This window comes from Eriocheir sinensis, chromosome 3 (assembly GCF_024679095.1).
Source record: "Eriocheir sinensis breed Jianghai 21 chromosome 3, ASM2467909v1, whole genome shotgun sequence".
In the NCBI taxonomy this organism is placed as follows: domain Eukaryota; kingdom Metazoa; phylum Arthropoda; class Malacostraca; order Decapoda; family Varunidae; genus Eriocheir; species Eriocheir sinensis.
Genome location: NC_066511.1, coordinates 13,613,687 through 13,635,676, shown reverse-complemented (window position 1 = coordinate 13,635,676; position 21,990 = coordinate 13,613,687). Strand labels below are relative to the sequence as shown.

The 21,990-nt window shown below is 40.4% G+C and overlaps 1 protein-coding gene across 10 annotated transcripts in view; it reads right to left on the bottom strand.

Moving 5' to 3' along the window:
- The window catches only part of LOC127005350 (sodium channel protein 60E-like), a 215,815-nt gene that overhangs the window by 95,765 nt on the left and 98,060 nt on the right, over positions 1-21,990 (bottom strand). For 8 of the 10 annotated variants that reach the window (XM_050874155.1, XM_050874131.1, XM_050874178.1 and 5 more), the window contains 12 exons: positions 18,449-18,629; positions 14,084-14,179; positions 11,149-11,293; positions 10,824-10,958; positions 9,207-9,929; positions 7,471-7,585; positions 4,634-4,848; positions 4,230-4,400; positions 3,887-4,080; positions 2,976-3,081; positions 1,934-2,107; positions 1,231-1,426 (listed from right to left, as the gene is read on the bottom strand). In XM_050874155.1, the coding sequence (XP_050730112.1) occupies positions 1,231-1,426; positions 1,934-2,107; positions 2,976-3,081; positions 3,887-4,080; positions 4,230-4,400; positions 4,634-4,848; positions 7,471-7,585; positions 9,207-9,929; positions 10,824-10,958; positions 11,149-11,293; positions 14,084-14,179; positions 18,449-18,629 (2,451 nt within the window). The remainder of the gene's footprint in view (positions 1-1,230; positions 1,427-1,933; positions 2,108-2,975; positions 3,082-3,886; positions 4,081-4,229; positions 4,401-4,633; positions 4,849-7,470; positions 7,586-9,206; positions 9,930-10,823; positions 10,959-11,148; positions 11,294-14,083; positions 14,180-18,448; positions 18,630-21,990) is intronic. The other 2 variants (XM_050874196.1, XM_050874170.1) reach the window with 1 other exon arrangement.

Here is a 21,990-nt window from a genome sequence, read left to right as displayed (position 1 = left end):
ATAAATACTATATAATAAGGTTTAATTAGGACCTGAGCAGTCTATTTCAGAGACAGATTAATAAAGTTTGTATTAATTGCACTATATTGTGGCTGTTAAGATCCATAGCAAGCACCGTGGCATAAGCTGTTTGGCCATCTTGACAGCTAAACCCCAATATATTTATAAACCAAGAGAACCCTGTTATCAAGTGATAAAACAGTGTGTTCACGCTTAGCTTTGGGTGATTGGTTATCAGCCGTGGTGCAGGATTTTAAATGAATGCCTAATAAGTCAAAATTATTAAGAGAAAGCACAGCGTGCATTTCATGCTTTCCACAGCTAACAGGTGGCTGATTCGTGTCAATCCAGTGGTGACCCAGGATCGCCAGAGTGTGTAGTGAAAAGTAGTGCCAGAAGTCTCTAATCTTACAAAAATAGGAACTTAAATAGCTCAATGTGCAAAATATTCATAGCATAAACACATAAATGAGAGACTGGACCACTGCCTCCTTTGATCATTCACACCCCTCCGGTATTTCCTTCTTACAAATAAATACAGTGCAGAACTAAAATTATGTTACTAAATAACAGTCAGCTATAAGTAAGCAAATTAATATCTTATCGTTCGTATCAAACTGCAAATAATATTTTAAACGAAACCAGTTTATAAAACAGTAAGTAAAAAAAATTTGTCCCAAAACATCACAGGTAGCTCAACTCAAAATTCAGTAGTGAAAGAGCAGAAACAGCAGCCAAATTTGTTACTTGTTGCTAAGTCTAGTGACATCATGTCACACTGTGTATGTATTTACCTATTTGCAGTATACAGGGCCTAAGCTTAAGCTCAGACAGTCCTGTCTCCCAATCTATATTTGTCCAACTTTTCCTTAATTTTATGGAAGTGTTTTATGAAGTGTGTGTGTGTGTGTGTGTGTGTGTGTGTGTGTGTGTGTGTGTGTGTGTGTGCATTTAATATATATATATATATATATATATATATATATATATATATATATAGATATATATATATATATATATATATACGTAAATATATATATATATATATATATATATATATATATATATATATATATATATATATATATATATATATATATATATATATATATATATATATATATATATATATATATATATATATATATATATATATATATACTGTGCCTATGAGAATAAGTAAGAGAAAAATATGGATCTTTTGTACTGATAACCTTCAATGAAACATACCTACAATGGCCATCCGTTTGTAGCCTTTTGTCTGAGGATCTCCTCCCACTTCCTCCTCACACCTTGCATGCATCTCAGGTTCACTGAAAGCTTTCTTCACTCCCCGATCTGGTATTGTATCTTCCTCATCTTTTGCACTGCCTTCTTCATTCAGCTCTTCTTCGTTTTTCCTCTTCTTTCTCCTGAAGATACTATCCTGTGAAATAAATCAATATACAAAAAACGGAACAAAGTGTCTTTCATATGCACTGAAATAACAAATTTATCAACCTTGTCACTTATATATACATATTTTAGTAATAGACAAAACATGCATCTAAATAATCCTGGTAATTTGACAAACTGGGCTCAAATTAGCTATTTTTCTATCCCATCCACTTACCTGATATCCACAGTATGGACTTATACCCATTCAGATGGGTTGAACACTACCATTAAGACAATCAGTTCAATTTTTTTATTCAACAATGTGTTCATATATTTACTCTATCTTCATGTAAGAACTTTTGGAATCATAATAGTAGCCTACCTATGTAGTGGAGGCTGTAAAAATAGATTATGATTTTGTAAGAATATCAGAAGCAAAGATGTTAACCAATCAGAACATAATGAGTTTCACATTTCACAAGTTTCAAGGGAGCTTCCCTGAGCAAAGCAAGCACAAAACTTATCAGGCTTCCATTACATGCATAAGTATTCTTACCCGTATTCTAACAAAGAGCTGAAGTATTCTAGATTCATCTTCTAAATCATCTTGTCGAGATTTTAGTTCTTCAGAGTTGAACGAGTTGAGGAGAAGAGCAAGGAACAGATTGAGCACCATAAAGTTTCCCATGACAAGGGCTGGCAAGAAGATGGCCAAACATGTCTCAGACCCCTGCAGGGAAAAGAATGGGTTAAAAGTTTCAGCACAGTATGGAGATTCATATATGCTTACTTTGTCTTTAGACATGTTGCTACAGCAGCATGGAATGAACTGAGGATAGTAAGGTACATACTGCATTTTTGAAGTATGTTTGCACATAGTTTCTGGTTTGATTTAACCCTTAGAGTGGTGGCGATATATTTCTCTGGATGATGTGCAAGGGGAAAATTTAGACATTTAAAAGAGGTGGAAATGGTGTCTTTCTTCTTTGCAATAATTGTATATTCATCTAGTATATATGGTGGTGTAATAAAGCTTCTCTCCTAATAATAGTAAAAAAGTTATGACAGCCGAAAATATTGCGCATTTTCTCGTGGCCATGACGCGTCGCATGGAAGCACCCCACTTGCTCTCACACTCTCTCTCTCTCTCTCCCCCTCCCTCCTCTGTCAATGTCACTACCATAGCAGTCATCAGAGTCACTGTCACTTTGATTCGCCGGCGCTCTACTTCCGCTCGGAGCAGAGGAACTGCTTGACGCGTCACAAGACATGACAGATGTATTCCGAACAAAAGTGGAAAATGATTTGTGGCCTTCAGCAGGGCGCGTGCTGAGACGAATGAGTGTGTACGGATGCCAGATGCCTCCACCATTTTTCTGAGTCAAGAACTAGCGGTATATTTGAAACATAGGGAGTGTAGAATGTGATGATTATATATATGATCCCCGTACGGGTGGGGCATGTGGTAGCGCACTTATATATAAGATCGCCGTAATGTAAGGGTTAATTTGCTTTTTTTTATATTTATTTTGGTTACCTTTACTTTGAACATTAGCTAAGGAAGGTCAAAACAAAATAAATTATATTCAAATACTTACGTCTTTCTTTTCAGCCCTCATGCAATCCCAGAGAGGTTCCACCCACTCTCCACACAGGATACGAAATATCATCATGAAGGAATGAAAAAAATCAGTGAAGTTCCACCTGTTGAAGAACATATGTGTATGAATTAACATATGCACACACACACACACACACACACATCTATCTACCTATTTATATATACACACACACACGATAAGGGTGAAGGAGATCTAGAGCAATCCAATGAAAAATTAAGCAAGTCTGTAATGGAAGCTGCCATGGTAGGGTATGATGGATTAGGGAAAGCTGAAGATACTTCTGCCAGGGGCACTCCCTTGAGGTAAGTTTCCATGAAGGAACAGAGCATTGGAGATACAAATGAATAGATTTCCACAGTGGGTTTTTAATTTGGATATTATTTTGGATACCATAGTGGTGAAACCTGCAGTAGGGAAAATTATGTCAGTAATGACCCACTGTATATGATTTCCCTTTCCTAAGGACATGTTACACACGTTACCATGAAAGATAAAAAATTCGGAGAATTTATTACAACTGCTAAATCATCTGCAATTTTAAACAATGATACCATTATAAATGATATGCTGTAGATTCTGTATATAAGAACACTACTCAAACTAACAACAATACAGTCACAGCACATTGGCATCTCCTACTTCAAACAGCTAATTTTAGTTATTTTTTGTAGTTGTACGCACTTATAAACTTTCATCTGTTTTCTAATACCTTGACAAATTTGAAGAATTTAAGTGTAGAGCATATACAGCTCTGAGTTTATTGTAATTATGGTGAATGCGAAGCAAATTCATATGAGTGATGGTGGTGGTGTGGTGGTGGATGAGATGGTGTGGATTATACTTTCATTCTAATCTGATAATTCTGCTAACATAAACTATAGTCTCACCTTGGAATTGGATCTGGGTGAAAATTGGCAGCAGTGTAATTCTTCCCAAAAAGCTGCATTCCAATGACAGCAAAAATATAGATAATAATAAGCAGGACAAAGGTAAGGTTTCCCAGGGCTCCAAGTGTTGATACGATGATGCTGAGCAACACACGCATCGTCCGCCATGACTGAGCTAGTTTCAGCACCCGCAACTGTTACAATAGAAACAGCATCTTAGGACACAAATCACTATGGAAAGTATTACTGGGAAATCAGTGCACTTCTGTAAAACTTAATGGTATATACATGGATATAACAAGGTATTGGGAATGTGATACAAAATAGCAGTCACTTTACTCACTAGTCTCATGCCTCTCAACACTGATAACCCAGAACCAATTTCCAGACCCAAGTCCAGAAGAGAAGCGAGGACAATAACTAAGTCAAAAACATTCCATCTGTTGATGAAGAACTCCTTGCTCAGTGCCATAATCTTCATCATGCACTCCAGCGTAAATACTGCTGTGAACACCTGTAGATACAAGTACATAAATATGGACATGAAACATGGCATTTACTGCGACTAAAAGCTATTTTGTGAACATAATTAAACTCAGCTGCTGAATTACCAAAATGGATATCAGAGAGGTAGAGCTTCCCGTTGATTACTGATCAGTATCTCAAATAGTCCCCTGTACAATAATTGATGAAATATACTGTAATGTTTCTGAAAATAATTACAATATTAAACATGTCACCACTTACCCTGTTGCCAACTTCGAGCACCATGTTGAGTTCATAGGACATGCCATGATGTTCAATGGCCAGGAAGGCTGTGTTCATTATTATACACACCATGATGAACAGGTCGAAGATGGCATCATGGACTACTATATACAAAAGGTTTTGAAACTTGAGCCAGGTGCGATAGCTGACGCAGCATTCCCGACACTTGTCGCAGTTACGGTCCACCACCTCATCTTATAGAAGAAGAGGAGGAATTAGGTAAAGCAGCTAAAACTCCCTTTGTAATGCATTTTTCATCCACAGTAAAAATCCCACTGATTAATTGGTTATTACTGAAACGCCAGAATTTTCTCTGTGCTACACTCCGACACGATCACTGCATGTAACGAAACACACGAGAAATTAATCCAGACAAGGAAAGGTTTTGCTGGCGCCGGGGATCGAACCCACGACCAGTGAGACGGGAGAGCCACTCCTTAACCAGTCGGCCAAAGAGGTACCTCCCACTTGCAGAATGAGTTATGGGAGGCTCGCCCATCAGGCAAGTCAGCTGCACTACATGGCTCCCCATTCCAATTTAGATTAATTTCTGTGTGTTGAGATTTTCCATTTTCTATGAACTCTTCAGAGAGCATGGGCCATCACTCTACCTGTTACCCGTTTGGGGAGACACAACAGAATCACAGGAGAGGATGCCCACCGCCTTGCCACCAGTTAAATGCCAGAATTTTTCTCTTTACTACACTCCCACACAACCACAGCGTGTAACGAAACACACGAGAAATTAATCCAGACAAGGAAAGGTTTTGGCAGTGCCGGGGATCGAACCCGCGACCAACGAGACATGAGAGCCACTCCTTAACCAGCTGGTCAAAGAGGTACCCCCCTTTCAGAGTGAGTTATAGGAGGCCCGCCCATCAAGCAAGTCAGCTGCACTACATTACTACTGTAATGGTTCAGCAAAACACTGAAAAAAAAATATCATTAAGATAATGACACAAGGGTGAAGAAACCTGCTATCACATCTCTCTCTCTCTCTCTCTCTCTCTCTCTCTCTCATAATTCAACTCTCATAATCAACTGTAAATTACATTATAAATTAAAGCAACTAGGTATTGACGGTCAAGTACATCAATGGATCACGAATTGGTTGAGCAACAGACAATAAAGAGTTCTTGGCCCAGTGCTCTTCATTATTTACATCAACGATGTGGACGTTGGAATCAATAAACTCATTAGTAAATTTGCAGACGACACAAAGATTGGTAACTCGGTTCTTACTGATGAAGATAGACAAAGCCTCCAAGAGGATTTGCAAAAAATTCAGCTTGGTCTGATAGATGGGAGATGCAATTTAATGTAGATAAGTGCCAGGTCCTTCAAGTTGGGAGAAGAAATAAGAAGTTCGATTACAAAATGCGTGGTGTCAAACTCAAAAGTGTTCAATGCGTCAAGGACTAACTATAGTAAGGATTAACTATAGTAGGTGTCAAAATTGCGTCAAGCCTCAAATTCTCACAGCAATGCATCGATGCAGCAAATAAAGCGAACAGGATGTTGGGCTTTATTAAAAGAAACTTTTTATTAAAAAATAAAGAAGTAATACTTCTGCTTTACAATAGTTTAGACAGACCCCAATTGGAATATGAGGTACAGTTTTGGTCTCCCCACCGTGAAAAGGCCACTGCTAAATTAGGTGTTCAACGTCAGGCAACAAAAATGATCCCTTCCTTGCGCAACAAACCCTACGATGAGAGGCTTTCCACCCTTAACATGTTCTCTCTTGAGAAACGTCACCTCCGAGGAAAATTGATCGAATGTTTTAAAATATTTAATGGCTTTAGGAATGTGGACAAATAAAAATTGTTTATGATCGATGACACTTTGTGAACGAGGAATAATGGCACAAAACTTATATATAGACAAGTAAATTCAGACTGCACCAAATTTTTCTTCACCAACGTTGTAGTGCGAGAATGGAATAAGCTCCCACCTTCATTGGTCCAGTGTAACACGATTGACTCCTTTAAAAACAAGCACAACCAACACTTCCTTCAACTCAATATGAACTATAGTAGAAATGCAAAGTTTTGGAGCTATCTGATTAACCCTTTCCATCTGTGACGCAGACGTTGGCGTCACAGTATGGGAAGGGTCAAGAGGAAATGGAAGAGGATTAATCCTCTTCTACACCTCTCAATCCTTCTCTAAATTCCTTTTAATCCTCTTCCATATCCTCTTAAGAAGTTTAGAAGAGGATTAAGAGGAAATGGAAGAGGATTAAGAGGTTTAGAAGAGGACTAATGGTGACGCTGTCGGACGCTGACGTTGGCGTTGCCGGAGTGAAGGGGTTAATGAAGAATCACCTAGGTTTAAAGACAGATCACCTAATCTGGACCATGGGGTTTGTGTGGTCTGATTTTCTATGTAAATCTATGTAAATCTCTCTCTCTCTCTCTCTCTCTCTCTCTCTCTCTCTCTCTCTCTCTCTCTCTCTCTTTGTCAGCTTTGGGCAGAGAAAAATAAAGATAAGTTGCTTAACAAGTACATTTCATTTACCAGTCCTTAAACATTTATGTAAATCCCCTTACCATATTGTTTTCCAGCAAAAGAGTCAGCCAGGTAAAATTTAGTACTCATATCAGGGTAAAAACTATAAAAAAGAGCTATAACATTGCTTATTTTGACAGCTATTAATTTCCATACCTTTGTTAAATTTTCACTGTATAGTTCTTTCCTGATAGGAGTGTATTAATGGGAATGCTGTCTGTAAATTGGAAAGATATCCTATATAAGAAACAAGAACAACATCATTAACTCTGTAATAAATGAAAACTTTTTAAAAATAAATTTACCTTCAACTATGACTATATGTTGCGAGGAAGCAGAGAGAGCTGCTGGAGAGGAGGGACTTACGCCGTTGCACTTTCTTCTCGCGTAGAGGGCCTGCTCCACCTTGCCCACTAACTCCTGCAGAACATCACCAACTGAATAGATTGGTTTGTGTCTCCTAAGGATATTAGATTTCTTGCAGTATGAAATTACTAATAAGTACAGAACAGTTAATTTACTGATTTACCACCAACTCCTGCAATATAAACTATATTATTGTTTATTCATAACCTGTGCAATAGGTACAGTTGGATGAGCACAAATTTATAAAAAAAGTTGTAAGTCTGTAACTCCGACACACGAGACAAAATTAAGGATAAATGCCTGAGATGAGGATAGCAAAAGCCTCGAGCCACAGTGGCTCGATCCAGTCCAGTAGTGCTAAAATGTTTGCCTCCTGTCCCAGGGGACCAGGTTTGATTGCCAGGGGTATTCAAAAAAAAAAAAAAAAAAAAAAAAAAAAAACCCTGAGTAGGTCAGTTTTGCATTTCTCACAACACTGGTGGCAGTGGTGGGATCCATTAATGTTGCTTTTACCCTTGAAAGGAAGCAGGAAATTGGCTATCTCGCATCTTTCAAGGTGTTTCTGGTCATGCTACCATAGAAAATGTGATTTGAAGAAGTGATTTAAGAAAAATCAAATCACAAAATTGATTTGAATATTTTTTATTTTTTTTATTTTTTTACGTTGTTGCCTATTACGCCGGTAGGCATCTTCCCGGTGGGGCCTGATTGTCGGCCCAAGGCTTCTTCCAGGTGGGGCCTGATGGTCGGCCCAGCCCGTTCTGGCGCAGGCAAGTGTTTATAGTGGCGCCATCTTGCATTGGATGAAAAGGGAAGCGATGTATTAACCTGAAAAGTGGATAGACTCCCAAGGCCTTGAGCTGTGGGGTACCCTTCGGGTCACTACTAAAGTGTCTGCCTTGCATCTCAGGAAAACAGGTTTGATTCCTGGGTGGACTGATGGGATAAATATACATTCTTCTGAATAGATAAATTTGTCAGGTGCTTCAAGAGGTAAAAATACCCCCATTACAGTTGGAACAGCAACATGCAGTGAAAAAACCCTGATCATGAAAGTATAATTTTGCTCCCCCACTACATATTACCATTTTAACCTTTATATTATAAATAAGGGACAAAATTGCATGCCAACTATAGCATGAAGGCAAAAATCTTTAAACTAATCCTTAATTAAGCTGACAAATCCCGTTAAAGCAACCTATCACTGCCAGAATAGTAACATCACTTTATTAGTTAAGAACCATTTACAACCTCGTAGAGCCCCACAATGACCTAAAACAGTAACCAAACCCTTTTACCCTTTCCCACTAAGAACAGTAACTTATTGTTGTTGAAACAGTAACCAAACGGCTAAACAATAGTTCCCCCAAAACTTTTGATCTCGAGCTTTGTACATTCCTATTTTCACAGTTGATATATGATACACTCATTCCTATGGTTTACTGGAAGGTTTAAAGGTTAGTACAGTAGAAGACATTATAAGTCAACAGAGGAGCAGGTGGTCCAGTAGGAAAGGATACATCGGCGCGTAAACCAAACCCGGTAGGAAACAAGATGTCGGTGCGTAGTTTAAACCCAGTCATGAAGAGATATCGGCACGTAAACCAAACCAGACGCGTAAATCAAACCAGGCGCGTAAATCAAATCAATGTACAGTACCTACATCCAAGCCTACCTGGGGGGCGTGTGGCAGATGGTGAATGGACATGGTGTCTCCCCCGTCATGGTCGCCCACCACGCCGGAGTCGTCGAGGGAGGGCTGGCGATGGGCGGGATTGTTGGCGAGGCGGAGGTGCGGCCTGGGGTCATCACAACCACCCCTAAGAGCCACTAATCCCGGGGGCGCCGCGGCCACCTGTTGCTGCCGCGTGTGGCAGTGACACGTGCAGCAACTGGTGGCGGAGGAGGCGTTACAGGGGTCACAGGACGACGAGGCACCGGTGGGGGGGAGGCTGGCCCCCTGGGAGCCTTGGCAGCGGTCTCCGGGGGACTGGGGCGGCCCGGGGGAAGCGGAGGGCGGCGGCGTGACCACAAGGGAAGCCGGCCTGGACATGGAGTGCTGGCCCGTTGACATGGCCGCCTGGGAGCTGGTGAGGAGTGGCGTGGCGGGGGGTGCTGAGGGCTGCCTGCTGGTGTCTTCTGAGGAGGCGCTTCCCTTCCTCTTGTCGTCAGTCTCCTCCCCGTCCTTTTTCTTCTTTTTCTTGGAGAATTTGTCACTTAGGATGCCGGCGCCTCGACGCATCACTATCACCCGCCGGTTCTTGGGTTTCTTCTTTTCCAGGGGTCGAGCGTGTGTCAGCTTCTCTGGGTCGAAACTGAAGGTTGAGTCGTCGCGGTGATCCATTAGGTCTTTAGTCTTTTCCTGTAAGGTGTGATCCATTAGGTCTTTAGCTTTTTCCTGCAAGGTAAGAAAACAAACCAAAGTTTCACAGCGAACGTCCACCGTTATTGAAGGCGGTGTCACACTGGCCGTTTTCTTCCATCCGTTAGGGTTGTGGGCAACCGCGGTTGTCTGTTGCCCCAACCAGGTACGAGTTGTCGGTTGTCCGTACAGATGGAAAACGGTTGTGGGTACGAGCAACCGAGCAACCGCGCGGCTGTACATAAACAAACAGACGACGGCAGTGGCTGAGGAGTGGGAAGCAGTGGAAGATGACCCACCAAGAGAGCTGCAGAGCTGCTTTGTTTACTATTTAATTGGCACGATAAGAGCACACCCCGTGCTGTGGGACCACAGTTCAAAACACTTTTTTTTCTCCATTCTGTGAAAACTGCAGAAGGACTCCTGGACAGTGCAGTGAATGAAATGGACAAAATAGCAAAGCTCGCGCATACGCAGAAAAAGGAATAGACTAAAAACTGAAGGATGAGACTTGACGCCAAACCGGTCTTCACAGCACAATTCTCTGACGAGGGTTGGATAAACACTCCTGTCCTCCCGTCTTTGAACCCATGATCGTGCCAACAAACGCTTCTTCCTATTAACTGCATGCAGCAACAAGTCCATAACTTGGGTAACGGCAGCACAAGCCGCAACAGCTCTTACTTTAGCAGACGGCGCCATGTCGATACAGGGCGACTGCTTTGAGCATGTGGATACGAGCAACCGACCTTGGTTGTGTGTGACGCACACCCGGAAAAGTTGGAGTTGCCGGTTGCCCCTACCGCCAACGCGATTGGAGGAAAACGGCCCAGTGTGACACCAGCTTATTTAGCTGCAAAAGTAACTCATGAATGTTTTTCCCGTCAGTCTAGTTGCTACCTTGTAACTTTTCCCCTGTTTATTACTTACCTCCTCAGTGTTCTCAGCCTCCTCCTCGTAGCTCATCGCAACGACAGCCAACATTAGGTTAATAAGGTAAAACGAACCGAAGAAAACGACAATGGCAAAGAAAACAACCTGCAGTGGCCCCCCCGTGGCGATCACCTGTGGGTAGGACGATGGTCTGATATTACACACACACACACACACACACACACACACACACACACACACACACACACACACACTTATCTCTATATCGCTACCTATATGAGAGATAAGTATAAGAAATCTGCATCACATCAAATTCTTACCTGAAATTCATATTAATCCAACCAAACACATTCCACAATACCTTGTTATACACGTCTTCCCAAAAATCTAACGTGATGAGCTGGAAGGTGGTGAGCATGGACCATAAAAAATTATCGAAGTTTGTGTATCCAAAATTTGGGTTGTCGCCCACATCCGGCAGACAAGAGAATCCTTCCGGACACACTCTGCAAGGGGGATTAGGACCTGCTGTTAGTTGTTGTTGTTGTTGTTGTTGTTGTTGTTGGTGGTGGTGGTGGTGGTGATGAGGATGATGACATGATGATGATGGTGCTGATGGAGGTGGTGGTCCTAATGGTGATTTTGGTGGTGGTGGCAATAGCAATGCTATGCACTATGTCACGAGTTACGGTGGTGCTTTAAATGGTTGAAATGCATTAATACTGTTACACGCAAGCGGGGCCGAGAGTCTTAAGTGGTTAGAACATGGTTAGGTCAGGTTGGGTGTCCAGCGGCGAGGTGTCGAGGCGATGGCTTCTGATAAATGAGAAACATTATTATTAAGATGGCTACGTCTTTGCATAACCATATAAAGCACTGAACGAGAATCTTCATATACCAAGCCACAATGAAAGCCTTATGTAAAAGTCAATAGGTGCTATGCAAAAGTATCAGTAGTTGTCTGGAGCCTACCTATCAAATTCTATGTTATACAAAAAATGTTTACTAAACGTATTGACGTAGCTCAACAATATAAGCTTCAGGAAATATCATGCCACATTTAGCATCTGGAGTCTTAACGGTAAGAGTTTTTTATCAAGATTTCCACAAAAATGGCGCCAATTTTCCAATGCCTACATAATAGTGTTACAAGCAGAACATTAACAAGGGAGTGACGCGGTAAAGTCTATAGACACAGCCAGCCACGTTTACGTTATTCAGCGACTCCTATGTTCCCCAGAACATTTATTTTAAACACTTTAAACACTTTAAACAGTTTAAACACTTTATTATGTTTGTAATTTGTATACATTTATATACATGTATATATACATTTATCGAAGAAAATAATTATGACAAACAGCCCTTAAGAAGCATGGCTTTATGGGGAAGAAATTAGGAAAAAGAAAAAAATAAGCTTAGATTACAAACAATAGCCAAAAACGGCTGTACAAAAAAAAAAAAAACAATATAACGGAGAGAGAAGAAAGGAAAGAATGCATCTTTTGTAGATTAGTTAAAAAGTTGAAAGCTACATTGGAAAATTATAATATTAGTGATGATAAAAGTGATGTATTAGTAATAGTACTCATAGTACTAAAAATGAGAAAAATAATAACAATGTTAATAATAATAATAATAGAAGTGGTTATAATAATAGTAATAAGAATAAAAAATAATATTGATAAGAAAAAAATAATAATGATAATAATAATAATAATAATAATAATAATAATAATAATAATAATAATAATAATAATAATAATAATAATAGTAATAATAATAATGATAATAATAATAATAATAATAATAATAATAATAATAATAATAATAATAATAAAAGATCAAATAATATCACTATTGCAGAACCACATAGTACAACCTGAAAATAGAGTAACACACCTAGAGAACTAACTTGATGAAGTGAATCAATAACATCACTATGTTAGCCATATACTAGTAGAATGATTAATAAGTAGGCTAATTATTCTTCAAATCATCATAGGGTTTCCTCGTAGCCATACATTCCTCCCTGATCCTCTGCTATACATAAGTTTGTCTTTATTGCATAGTTTCCGTTAGTTCTTGATTATTATTTTTATTTAACAGAAGGAGCAGAATTAAAGAAACCAAGTGTGGATTACTGATTTTTGACAAACATGTGTGAGTCTTACAATCACTACTGAGTTTGAGAGCTTAACAGACAGAATGATGATTACTGGTTCGTGTGTAGGTGGTGAAAAATAATAATATCTGCCATAAATCATAAATGTAAAATAATAAATCCATCTCCCCCGAAATATGACCTTGTGGGCTCTGCTCTGGGGGCAGGGGTAAAAACATGATAACCTATAATATGATGGCTACACAAATGACCCATATGTCTTCATAATTATAAAGACATTACAAGCTACAGTGAAGACTACACGAAGGACTCATATTTTCTTGTTTATGGTATCATGGAAGCGCATTGCTGATGTTTCATCGAGATACCCCTCCGTTGAGCTGTACCTTCTTCGTTCCCCCGCAGTATGAGAGCTGCTCAAGTCAATGATTCATAGACTCGTGCCGTGTGACATAATTACGTAGTTCAGAGGCCCGAGGTCTCATAATTCCGCTAGGTAATAACAAGGCGGAGTCAGTGAGCTGTCTAATGAATTGCCGTACAATTAAAGACGCCACACTGGAGACCAAGGCCACTTTTAATTATTTTCAAGGCTAATGATCTATTTGTTATTAATGTTGTTCGAATTTCTATAGAAGTAGTGCTCATACGTATTGTATGAATGATAAAGAGGTGCTAATTGCAAAAAAAAAAAAAAAAAAAAAAAGGAATTTGTTAAGACACCACACTGAGACATGTCAATGTATCCTTGAGCGAGTAGACTTAACAATACACACACACACACACACACACACACACACACACACACACACACAACTGACCACTGCGGGCCGTGCCCGCAATGGTCAGGAGCATCAATAATATGTAAATCACTCTTATGAGTAGAATTTGTAAATATTATTATTATTATTATTATTATTATTATTATTATTATTATTATTATTATTATTATTATTATTATTATTACTATTATTATTATTAGGATTATTACTTTTATCACATTGTCTGCAAAGATCTTGTCAAACTAATTTATGTATATTTTCAGCCCAAAGGCTGCAATCCTTCCCCCTAATAAACCGTTGATTATTATTATTATTACACACACACACACACACACACACACACACACACACACACACACACACACACACACACACACACACACACTCACCTCGCTCCGGTCGCATTGCCACATAATCTTGGGAAGCCGATGTCTGGATGGTTGGTGCCATTCTCGATGAACCAGTTCTTAGAGTTGTCACGCCACCTGCAAACGAAAAAAATGAAGTAAATTGAACAATATCCCTACAAAAAGAAGGTTGAATGATGCAGTGATGATGCCAAGCTAAATGATGTAACCAGTACAGTCTTATTCTTGTGTGTCCAGCCAGCATAACGCAAACACGCACACAAAAAGGTGAGGAATACAACGGTAGAGACGTAAAACCGGAAAAAAAGAAAAAAAGTAATATCGAAGCGTATCTAGCTAGCATAACACACACACACACACACACACACACACACAATCAACCTATCCATTCCCTGTGCTCTTCAGTCTATCATAAAAAAAAAAAAAATCACACGAGAACGAAAAAGCTTCCATTAATACGCCTCGGATGACGTACTGAACAAACAAAACAGCCTCAATAACTAAACATGACTCAGCTAATTCAGACCACGACAGGCCGCTGGTGCTCTCGATGTAATTACGTTAATGACGACTTAGTATGCCGCGCTGGCCCGTGTGTGGCATGTTAATGTGAGGCGTGTTTAGGCAGAAATATGTACTAAATGCTCTCTCTCTCTCTCTCTTTTCCTTCTTTTCTCTCTCACTTCTTCTTTCTAGCTTTTTCTCTCTTATCTTCTTTCTTTCTTTCTTTCTTTCTTTCTTTCTTTCTTTCTCTCTCTCTCTCTCTCTCTCCTTAGAAGTTCAACGCTCCACAGATAACTCACTGTTGATGTATTGCAACGACATACCACACATATTTCATGAAGGAATCGTTAAATCTACGTATGGTCGTGAATTTGACATACGAATTCGCATTAATATCATATAGTTCATATTCTTTCATGCCACTGGAAAAATCAATTAAGTTTTAGAATATTCATGAGTTTATTAAAAAAAAAAGTATTTCATGAATGTGCCTACTCCTGTAAATGACCATCCCGATGACAATAATGGAAGGGAAACATTAAAGGGATATGAACAAACACATTCACGGGGTATTGCAATTAAACTCTCTCTCTCTCTCTCTCTCTCTCTCTCTCTCTCTCTCTCTCTCTCTCTCTCTCTCTCTCTCTCTCTCACACACACACACACACACACACACACACACACACACACACACACACACACACACACACACACACACACACACACACACACACACACACACACACACACACACATTCACACACACACACACACACACACACACACACACACACAGTGAATCATTGAGGAGACACTCAGTCACTGTACCAAACACACCGCAACAATACATTTCAGCAAACAACGGGACAATGACTCGAGGGACTCACAACTCTCTCTCTCTCTCTCTCTCTCTCTCTCTCTCTTTGTAACCAAATCATTGAAAGTAACCAAATCATTGGACGTAGTCTATCTTGATTTCCAGAAAGCGTTTGATAAAGTCCCACATCATAAATTACTTTATAAATTAAAGAAAATAGGTATTGACGGTCAAGTAAACCACTGGATCGCGAATTGGTTGAGCAACAGACAACAAGGAGTGGTGATTGACGGATTTAACTCAGAGTGGGCGCCGGTCATTAGTGACGTCCCTCAGGGCTCGGTTCTTGGCCCAGTGCTCTTCATTATTTACATCAATGACGTGGATGTTGGTCTCAATAATCGCATTAGTAAATTTGCAGACGACACAAAGATTGGTAACTCGGTTCTCACTGACGAAGACAGGCAAAGCCTCCATGAGGATTTGCTCAAAATTTCAGCTTGGTCGGATAGATGGGAGATGCCCTTTAACGTAGACAATTGCCAGGTCCTTCAAGTTGGAACAAGAAATAAGAAGTTCGATTACGAAATGCGCGGCGTTAAACTCACAAGCGTTGAATGCGTTAAGGACCTGGGGATTAAAATCGCGTCAAACCTCAAATTCTCACATCAATGCATCGATGCAGCAAATAAAGCGAACAGAATGTTGGGCTTCATTAAAAGAAACTTTTTATTCAAGAATAAAGATGTAATACTTCCGCTCTACAATAGTTAAGTCAGACCCCACTTGGAATATGCGGTACAGTTTTGGTCTCCCCACCATGCAAAGGACATTGCTAAACTAGAAGGTGTTCAGCGTCGAGCAACAAAAATGATCCCTTCCTTGCGCAACAAATCCTACGAAGAAAGGCTTTCCACCCTTAACATGTTCTCTCTTGAGAAACGTCGCCTCCGAGGAAAACTGATCGAATATTTTAAAATACTTAATGGTTTCACGAATGTAGACAGAACAAAATTGTTTATGATCGATGACACTTTGCGAACGAGGAACAATGGCACAAAACTCAAATGTAGACAAGTAAATTCAGACTGCACCAAATTTTTCTTCACCAACGTTGTAGTGCGAGAATGGAATAAGCTCCCACCATCAGTGGTCCAGTGTAACACGATTGACTCCTTTAAAAACAAGCTCGACCGTCACTTCCTTGAACTTAATATTAACTAGAGTAGAAAAGCAACGTTTTGGAGCCTTCTGATTAATGTAAAATCACTTAGGTTTAAGGACAGACCACCTAGTCTGGACCATGGGGTCTGTGTGGTCTGATTTTCTATGTAAATCTATGTAAATCTCTCTCTCTCTCTCTCTCTCTCTCTCTCTCTCTCTCTCTCTCTCTCTCTCTCTCTCTCTCTCTCTCTCTCTCTCTCTCTCTCTCTCTCTCTCTCTCTCTCTCCCTGCTTCAGCGACTGCCTGCCTATGTATGTTACTGCCCACTCTTTATTTGTGTATAAATCTATTTCTTAGTGTGTTTATTTAATCTGCTATGTATACGTTGCGCCATCAGAATCAAAACTAAGCCCTGTAAATAAAATAGAGACTAAAATATATCAGCTAAGTGTTTTTAAAAGTTGGTAGAGTGAAAGAACAAAAAAAAAGAGGAAAGTACTTTGCATACGTTGCTTCAGATAAAAGCGAAATATTTAAAAAAGTTGGCAGGTCAAAAGAAACAAAAGTTAGAAAAAGAGGAAAAGTACGTTGAAATATATTGCCTGAGTGGTAAAACCTGAGAGAGTTCTGAGTAAAAACAGAGTCCAGGAATGTGGGAAAGATAAAAAATAACAACTAACGGTGGATAGAATGCAGCGTTAGGGATCGCTAGTCAGTGTTGACTGTGTGACTCTTGCATTATATTGATGGACAGCGTATTGACGAGGTTAAGACGCATTGTATATTTCGCGTGGTGGGGCCGCGGAAGGAAGGAATGCTGTTAAAAAAATTAGAGGATCTTGAAAGATTTAAACCCCTAGGAAAATAGATCATAAATTCCAGGAACAAAGACGCTGATTGCATGACATGGCTTTAAACGCTATATTCGGGGTTATAAACGGAACAAGTGACTATTTGTTAGCTCAGAAAAGTAAACAATATGAAAACAGCTTTATATATCGGTCAGTCAAAATTTCAAGGAAAAAGAACAGCCACAAACCTTACGCTAACAGCATGACGGGGCATTAAGGAGACAAGTTCGAACGCATCAAAGGAGTTAATGAATAAAGTTTTGGATTGGCCGTGGTGGCGGGGAGAGGGCGGGTTGTGGGCATGGGGTAGTGAATTAGCGTTGAAGAGGGTGGAGAAGGTTCGGGTGGGGTGGAGTAATGGACATTCCACAAGTCTTTACGGGCGACGCTTGGTTCTATTGATTCTCCTGACGTCATGCCTACGTCATCGTCCCTCCGCCTGCCCACCTGAGTGAAGAGACCTGTCCGTCGCTGCCCCTCCGGACTCCTCAAAGTTCTCTTAACTGTTAACTAAAAGGTGAGTGACGGGAGTCGCGGTTCTGTAGGTTGACGGACTCGGTTCCAATGACCTATCCATCCATACATATCTCTGTCATGACCCAATTTTCATGTTTTCCGAATTTAATGAGAGTTTTTCTATTAGGTAAGCTTTATACATCAAATATTACAAGCAAACCCAAGAAGCGCCAGTATCTGCATATCTAAAGACTTGCAGCGATAAATTTCTGTTGGACACTCAATTACCAACACAAGATTTGACAGTACTACTCGGTATCGGCATCTATAACCCCCTCCCCACTTCCCATTCTTTCTTTCTTTCGATTTCTCTCTTTTCTTTCTTTCTTGTTTTCTTTATTTGTCTCTCCTTCTCTCTCACTTTCTTTCTTCCTTTCTTGTTTTCTTTGTCTCTCCCTCTCTCTCTTTCATTCATTCATTCTTTCTCTCTTTCTTCCTTCTTTCCTTCCTTCCTTCCTTCTTTCTTTCTTCCTTTCACAGACATTCTCTCTTACTCTCAAAGAAAACCTAAACAAAACTGTCCCGTCTACTCACGCTCTCCACTCCTCTCCCGTCACGTTCCCGCGAATGGACCTGACGCATTTGTTCTTGAGCACACCCATGTAGACCTGCAGGGCGAAGAGCGCGAACACCATCAGGCAGAACACCGTCAGCGTCATCACCTCCACGAGCTGTTTGATGCTGTTGAGTAGCGCGTTGATGATGGTCTTCAATCCTGGGAAAATATATAATACGTGGCATGAGCAAAACGTGTGTAGTGCTATTAGTGATAGTCCTGGTAAAGAGAAATACATTGCTTGAGCTCAAGAAAATAATGTAGAGTTATTAGTAATGGTAGATTGAGCCTCATAATGTTCTAGCAATAAAAAAGAAAGATTGGAAAACGTATACATATATGCTTCCCTTGGTGTCTTTTGGATTAATCTGCAAATATAAAACAGTCCTATCCACACTGCTGTTCTCTCCTTCCATTATGACAAGTAAAGGTAAATAGAGTTAATAGGAAAATGAAACCGGATGAGAATAATACGATAACAAACACCTCTTATATTATATTCAGTGATTATATGAAGCTTTTTAGTATCATGAAGAAGAGAAACAATCCTCCCTTCCATCACTAGATAAGAATAATTAAATATACAGAAAAAAATGAAATGAAGAAAAGGACGAAAACGAGACGAACACGAAGACGAAGAGGAAGAAGAAGAAGGAGGAGAAGAAGCAGAAGAAAAAGAAGAAAAGAACACACAATGGACACTGAAAAAAAAAAAAACTAAGGAAGAAGAAGAATGAGGAGGATGAGAAAAAGAGAGAAAAAAATAAAAACAATCAAACAAAGGGAAAAAGCCATTAAAGACAATACGTGACTTTGAAAATTGTTGTTCAGTTATGCGCGTTAAATGTTCGCTGCCGACAAAATGCGCGGCTTAATTAAGAGTCTGATTCTAGTAACTTTTGGCAATTCAGTGTGACTCGCGCTGCGTAGCCGTCAATTACAGCGCTAACAACGACGACGACCTCACGATGGACGGTGAAAAGGGAAAAATGAAGAAGATGAAGGAGGAAGAGAAGAAGAAGAAGAAGAAGAAGAGATGGAGGAGGGGAAGAAGAAAAAGAAAAAACGAAGGAGAACAAAAAGAAGAAAAAAGAAGAAAAGAACACACGATGGACAGTGAAAGGAAGGAAAGTGGAGAAGAAGATGAAGAAGAAGAAGAAGAAGAAGAAAAGGAAGAAGAGATGGAGGAGGGGAAGAAGAAAAAGAAGAAGAAGAAGGAGAACAAGAAGAAGAAAAAGAAGAAAAGAACACACGATGGACAGTGAAAGGAAGGAAAGTGAAAAAGAAGAAGAAAGAAGAAGAAGAAGAAGAAGAAGAAGAAGAAGAAGAAGAAGAAGAAGAAGAAGACGATGTTGATGATGAATAAGAAACCGACGACGAGGAAGAAAAGATGATGAAAAATCTGATAAGGAAGAGGAAATATAAAAATAATTCTGCCTTGTATTATTTTAAAGGACACGTTAAAGTAGAATATTAAACCTTTTCTAATTCCAAGAGTATCTGGTTGTGGGCTTCATCCTGTTGCGCAGAGTACGTGGACATAATCAGTGGAACGCCTGCACTCGTCGAGCGAGCAACTCTCCTGGCCTCTGAGCCAGCTTATAGACTGTTGAGTTGCTCGCTCGGCTCCGGCTGCGGGTGCAAGATGCACCCGTGCCCCCCGACCGCTGGGCAGGGCCTCATGGCCTGACGCCCAGCAACTCTGCCGGGCTCCTCCATAGCCCATCATGCCAACGTGCATGTAAAAATCAAACAACAACGACAACAGTGGACATAATACATACACTGCTGATCTCTCTCTCTCTCTCTCTCTCTCTCTCTCTCTCTCTCTCTCTCTCTCTCTCTCTCTCTCTCTCTCTCTCTCTCTCTCTCTCTCGTTCTAGTGGACCTAATTTCCTCATTCCTTGCCTGTAACAAAAAAGGAATGATTCTGTGGCTACTTTTTGTTCTATTCAAAGGAAAGGATAAAATTTGTCTGATGTTGTACTGGCGAAAAGAGATTGTAAAATTCATCTAACTTACTCACACGCACACACACACACACACACACACACACACCCACGCACACACATGTCCCTATTCAACAGTGGCTACAATATGTGTGTGTGTGTGTGTGTGTGTGTGTGTGTGTGTAGGAGCTCTCGTAGGGGGAAGGTAAAACGAAACGAGGCCCAGGAAGTTTTGGAGCGTGTCTCGGCAGGCGTGTGTAAGTCAGCGTCGTAGCGTCTGGCAGGAACAAGGAACCATTATCATAACACACACACACACACACACACACACTATTACACGCACACGATTAGCTACATTCCACATCAAACTTAGCTTCTGCCTTCCTCGACAACTTCCTGCATTCTTTTTTCATTAACTTAGAGTCTTGATCCTTGTGACCTAAGATATTCTATAACACCGTCTTGCTTGCTTTTGCTTTTTTGCTTAACGATTCACGTTTTGTCGTACGGATTGTTTGTATGCCAACCATATATATTATTTATAGTGATCTGAAATATTTTATGCTGTTTTTCTTTTTGTATATACTCATGTTGGTTGATGCGAAAAGTTTTAATTTGATTATTTTAACTTTTATTCCTTATTGTGTCTGTTTGTCTGTGTCTGTCTGTCTGTCTGTCTGTGTCTGTATGTCTTTCTGTTCATACCTGCCTGTCTGTCTGTTGAATTATCCGACATTTTATATTGCCGCAAACCTTACATGCCTATTTCGATCAGTCTCTCCTAGAAATAGCTTTTTTACTCTAAAGGGAAAATCTCGTTCACATCCAAAGAAACACAGATTCGATGGCAAACTATAAAGGGATAAAAGGCACTTTGAGAGAGAGAGAGAGAGAGAGAGAGAGAGAGAGAGAGAGAGAGAGAGAGAGAGAGAGAGAGAGAGAGAGAGAGAGAGAGAGAGAGAGAGAGCGAGAGAGAGAGAGAGAGAGAGAGAGAGAGAGAGAGAGAGAGAGAGAGAGAGAGAGAGAGAGAGAGAGAGAGAGAGAGAGAGAGAGAGAGAGAGAGATAGAGAGAGAGAGAGAGAGAGAGAGAGAGAGAGAGAGAGAGAGAGAGAGAGAGAGAGAGAGAGAGAGAGAGAGAGAGAGAGATAGAGAGAGATAGAGAGAGAGAGAGAGAGAGAGAGAGAGAGAGAGAGAGAGAGAGAGAGAGAGAGAGAGAGAGAGAGAGAGAGAGAGAGAGAGAGAGAGAGAGAGAGAGAGAGAGAGAGAGAGAGAGAGAGAGAGAGAGAGAGAGAGAGAGAGAGAGAGAGAGAGAGGCCTCTAGGAGAGACTCCGTTCCACAGGGGTCCGTCCTTGGACCTATTCTGTGGAGCATATACTTTAACGACCTCCTGCAAACCATCCCGGCAGCAAGCGCCTACGCCGACGACTGCACGCTCTCCAGAACATACAAGAGGGAGGAAGCCCAGGACGTGATAGAGTCCGTCAACAGACAGTTGGCAGACATAATGGCCTGGGGAAAGAGGTGGCAAGTCAGGTTTGCCCCTGACAAAACCCAGGCCATGGTAATATCA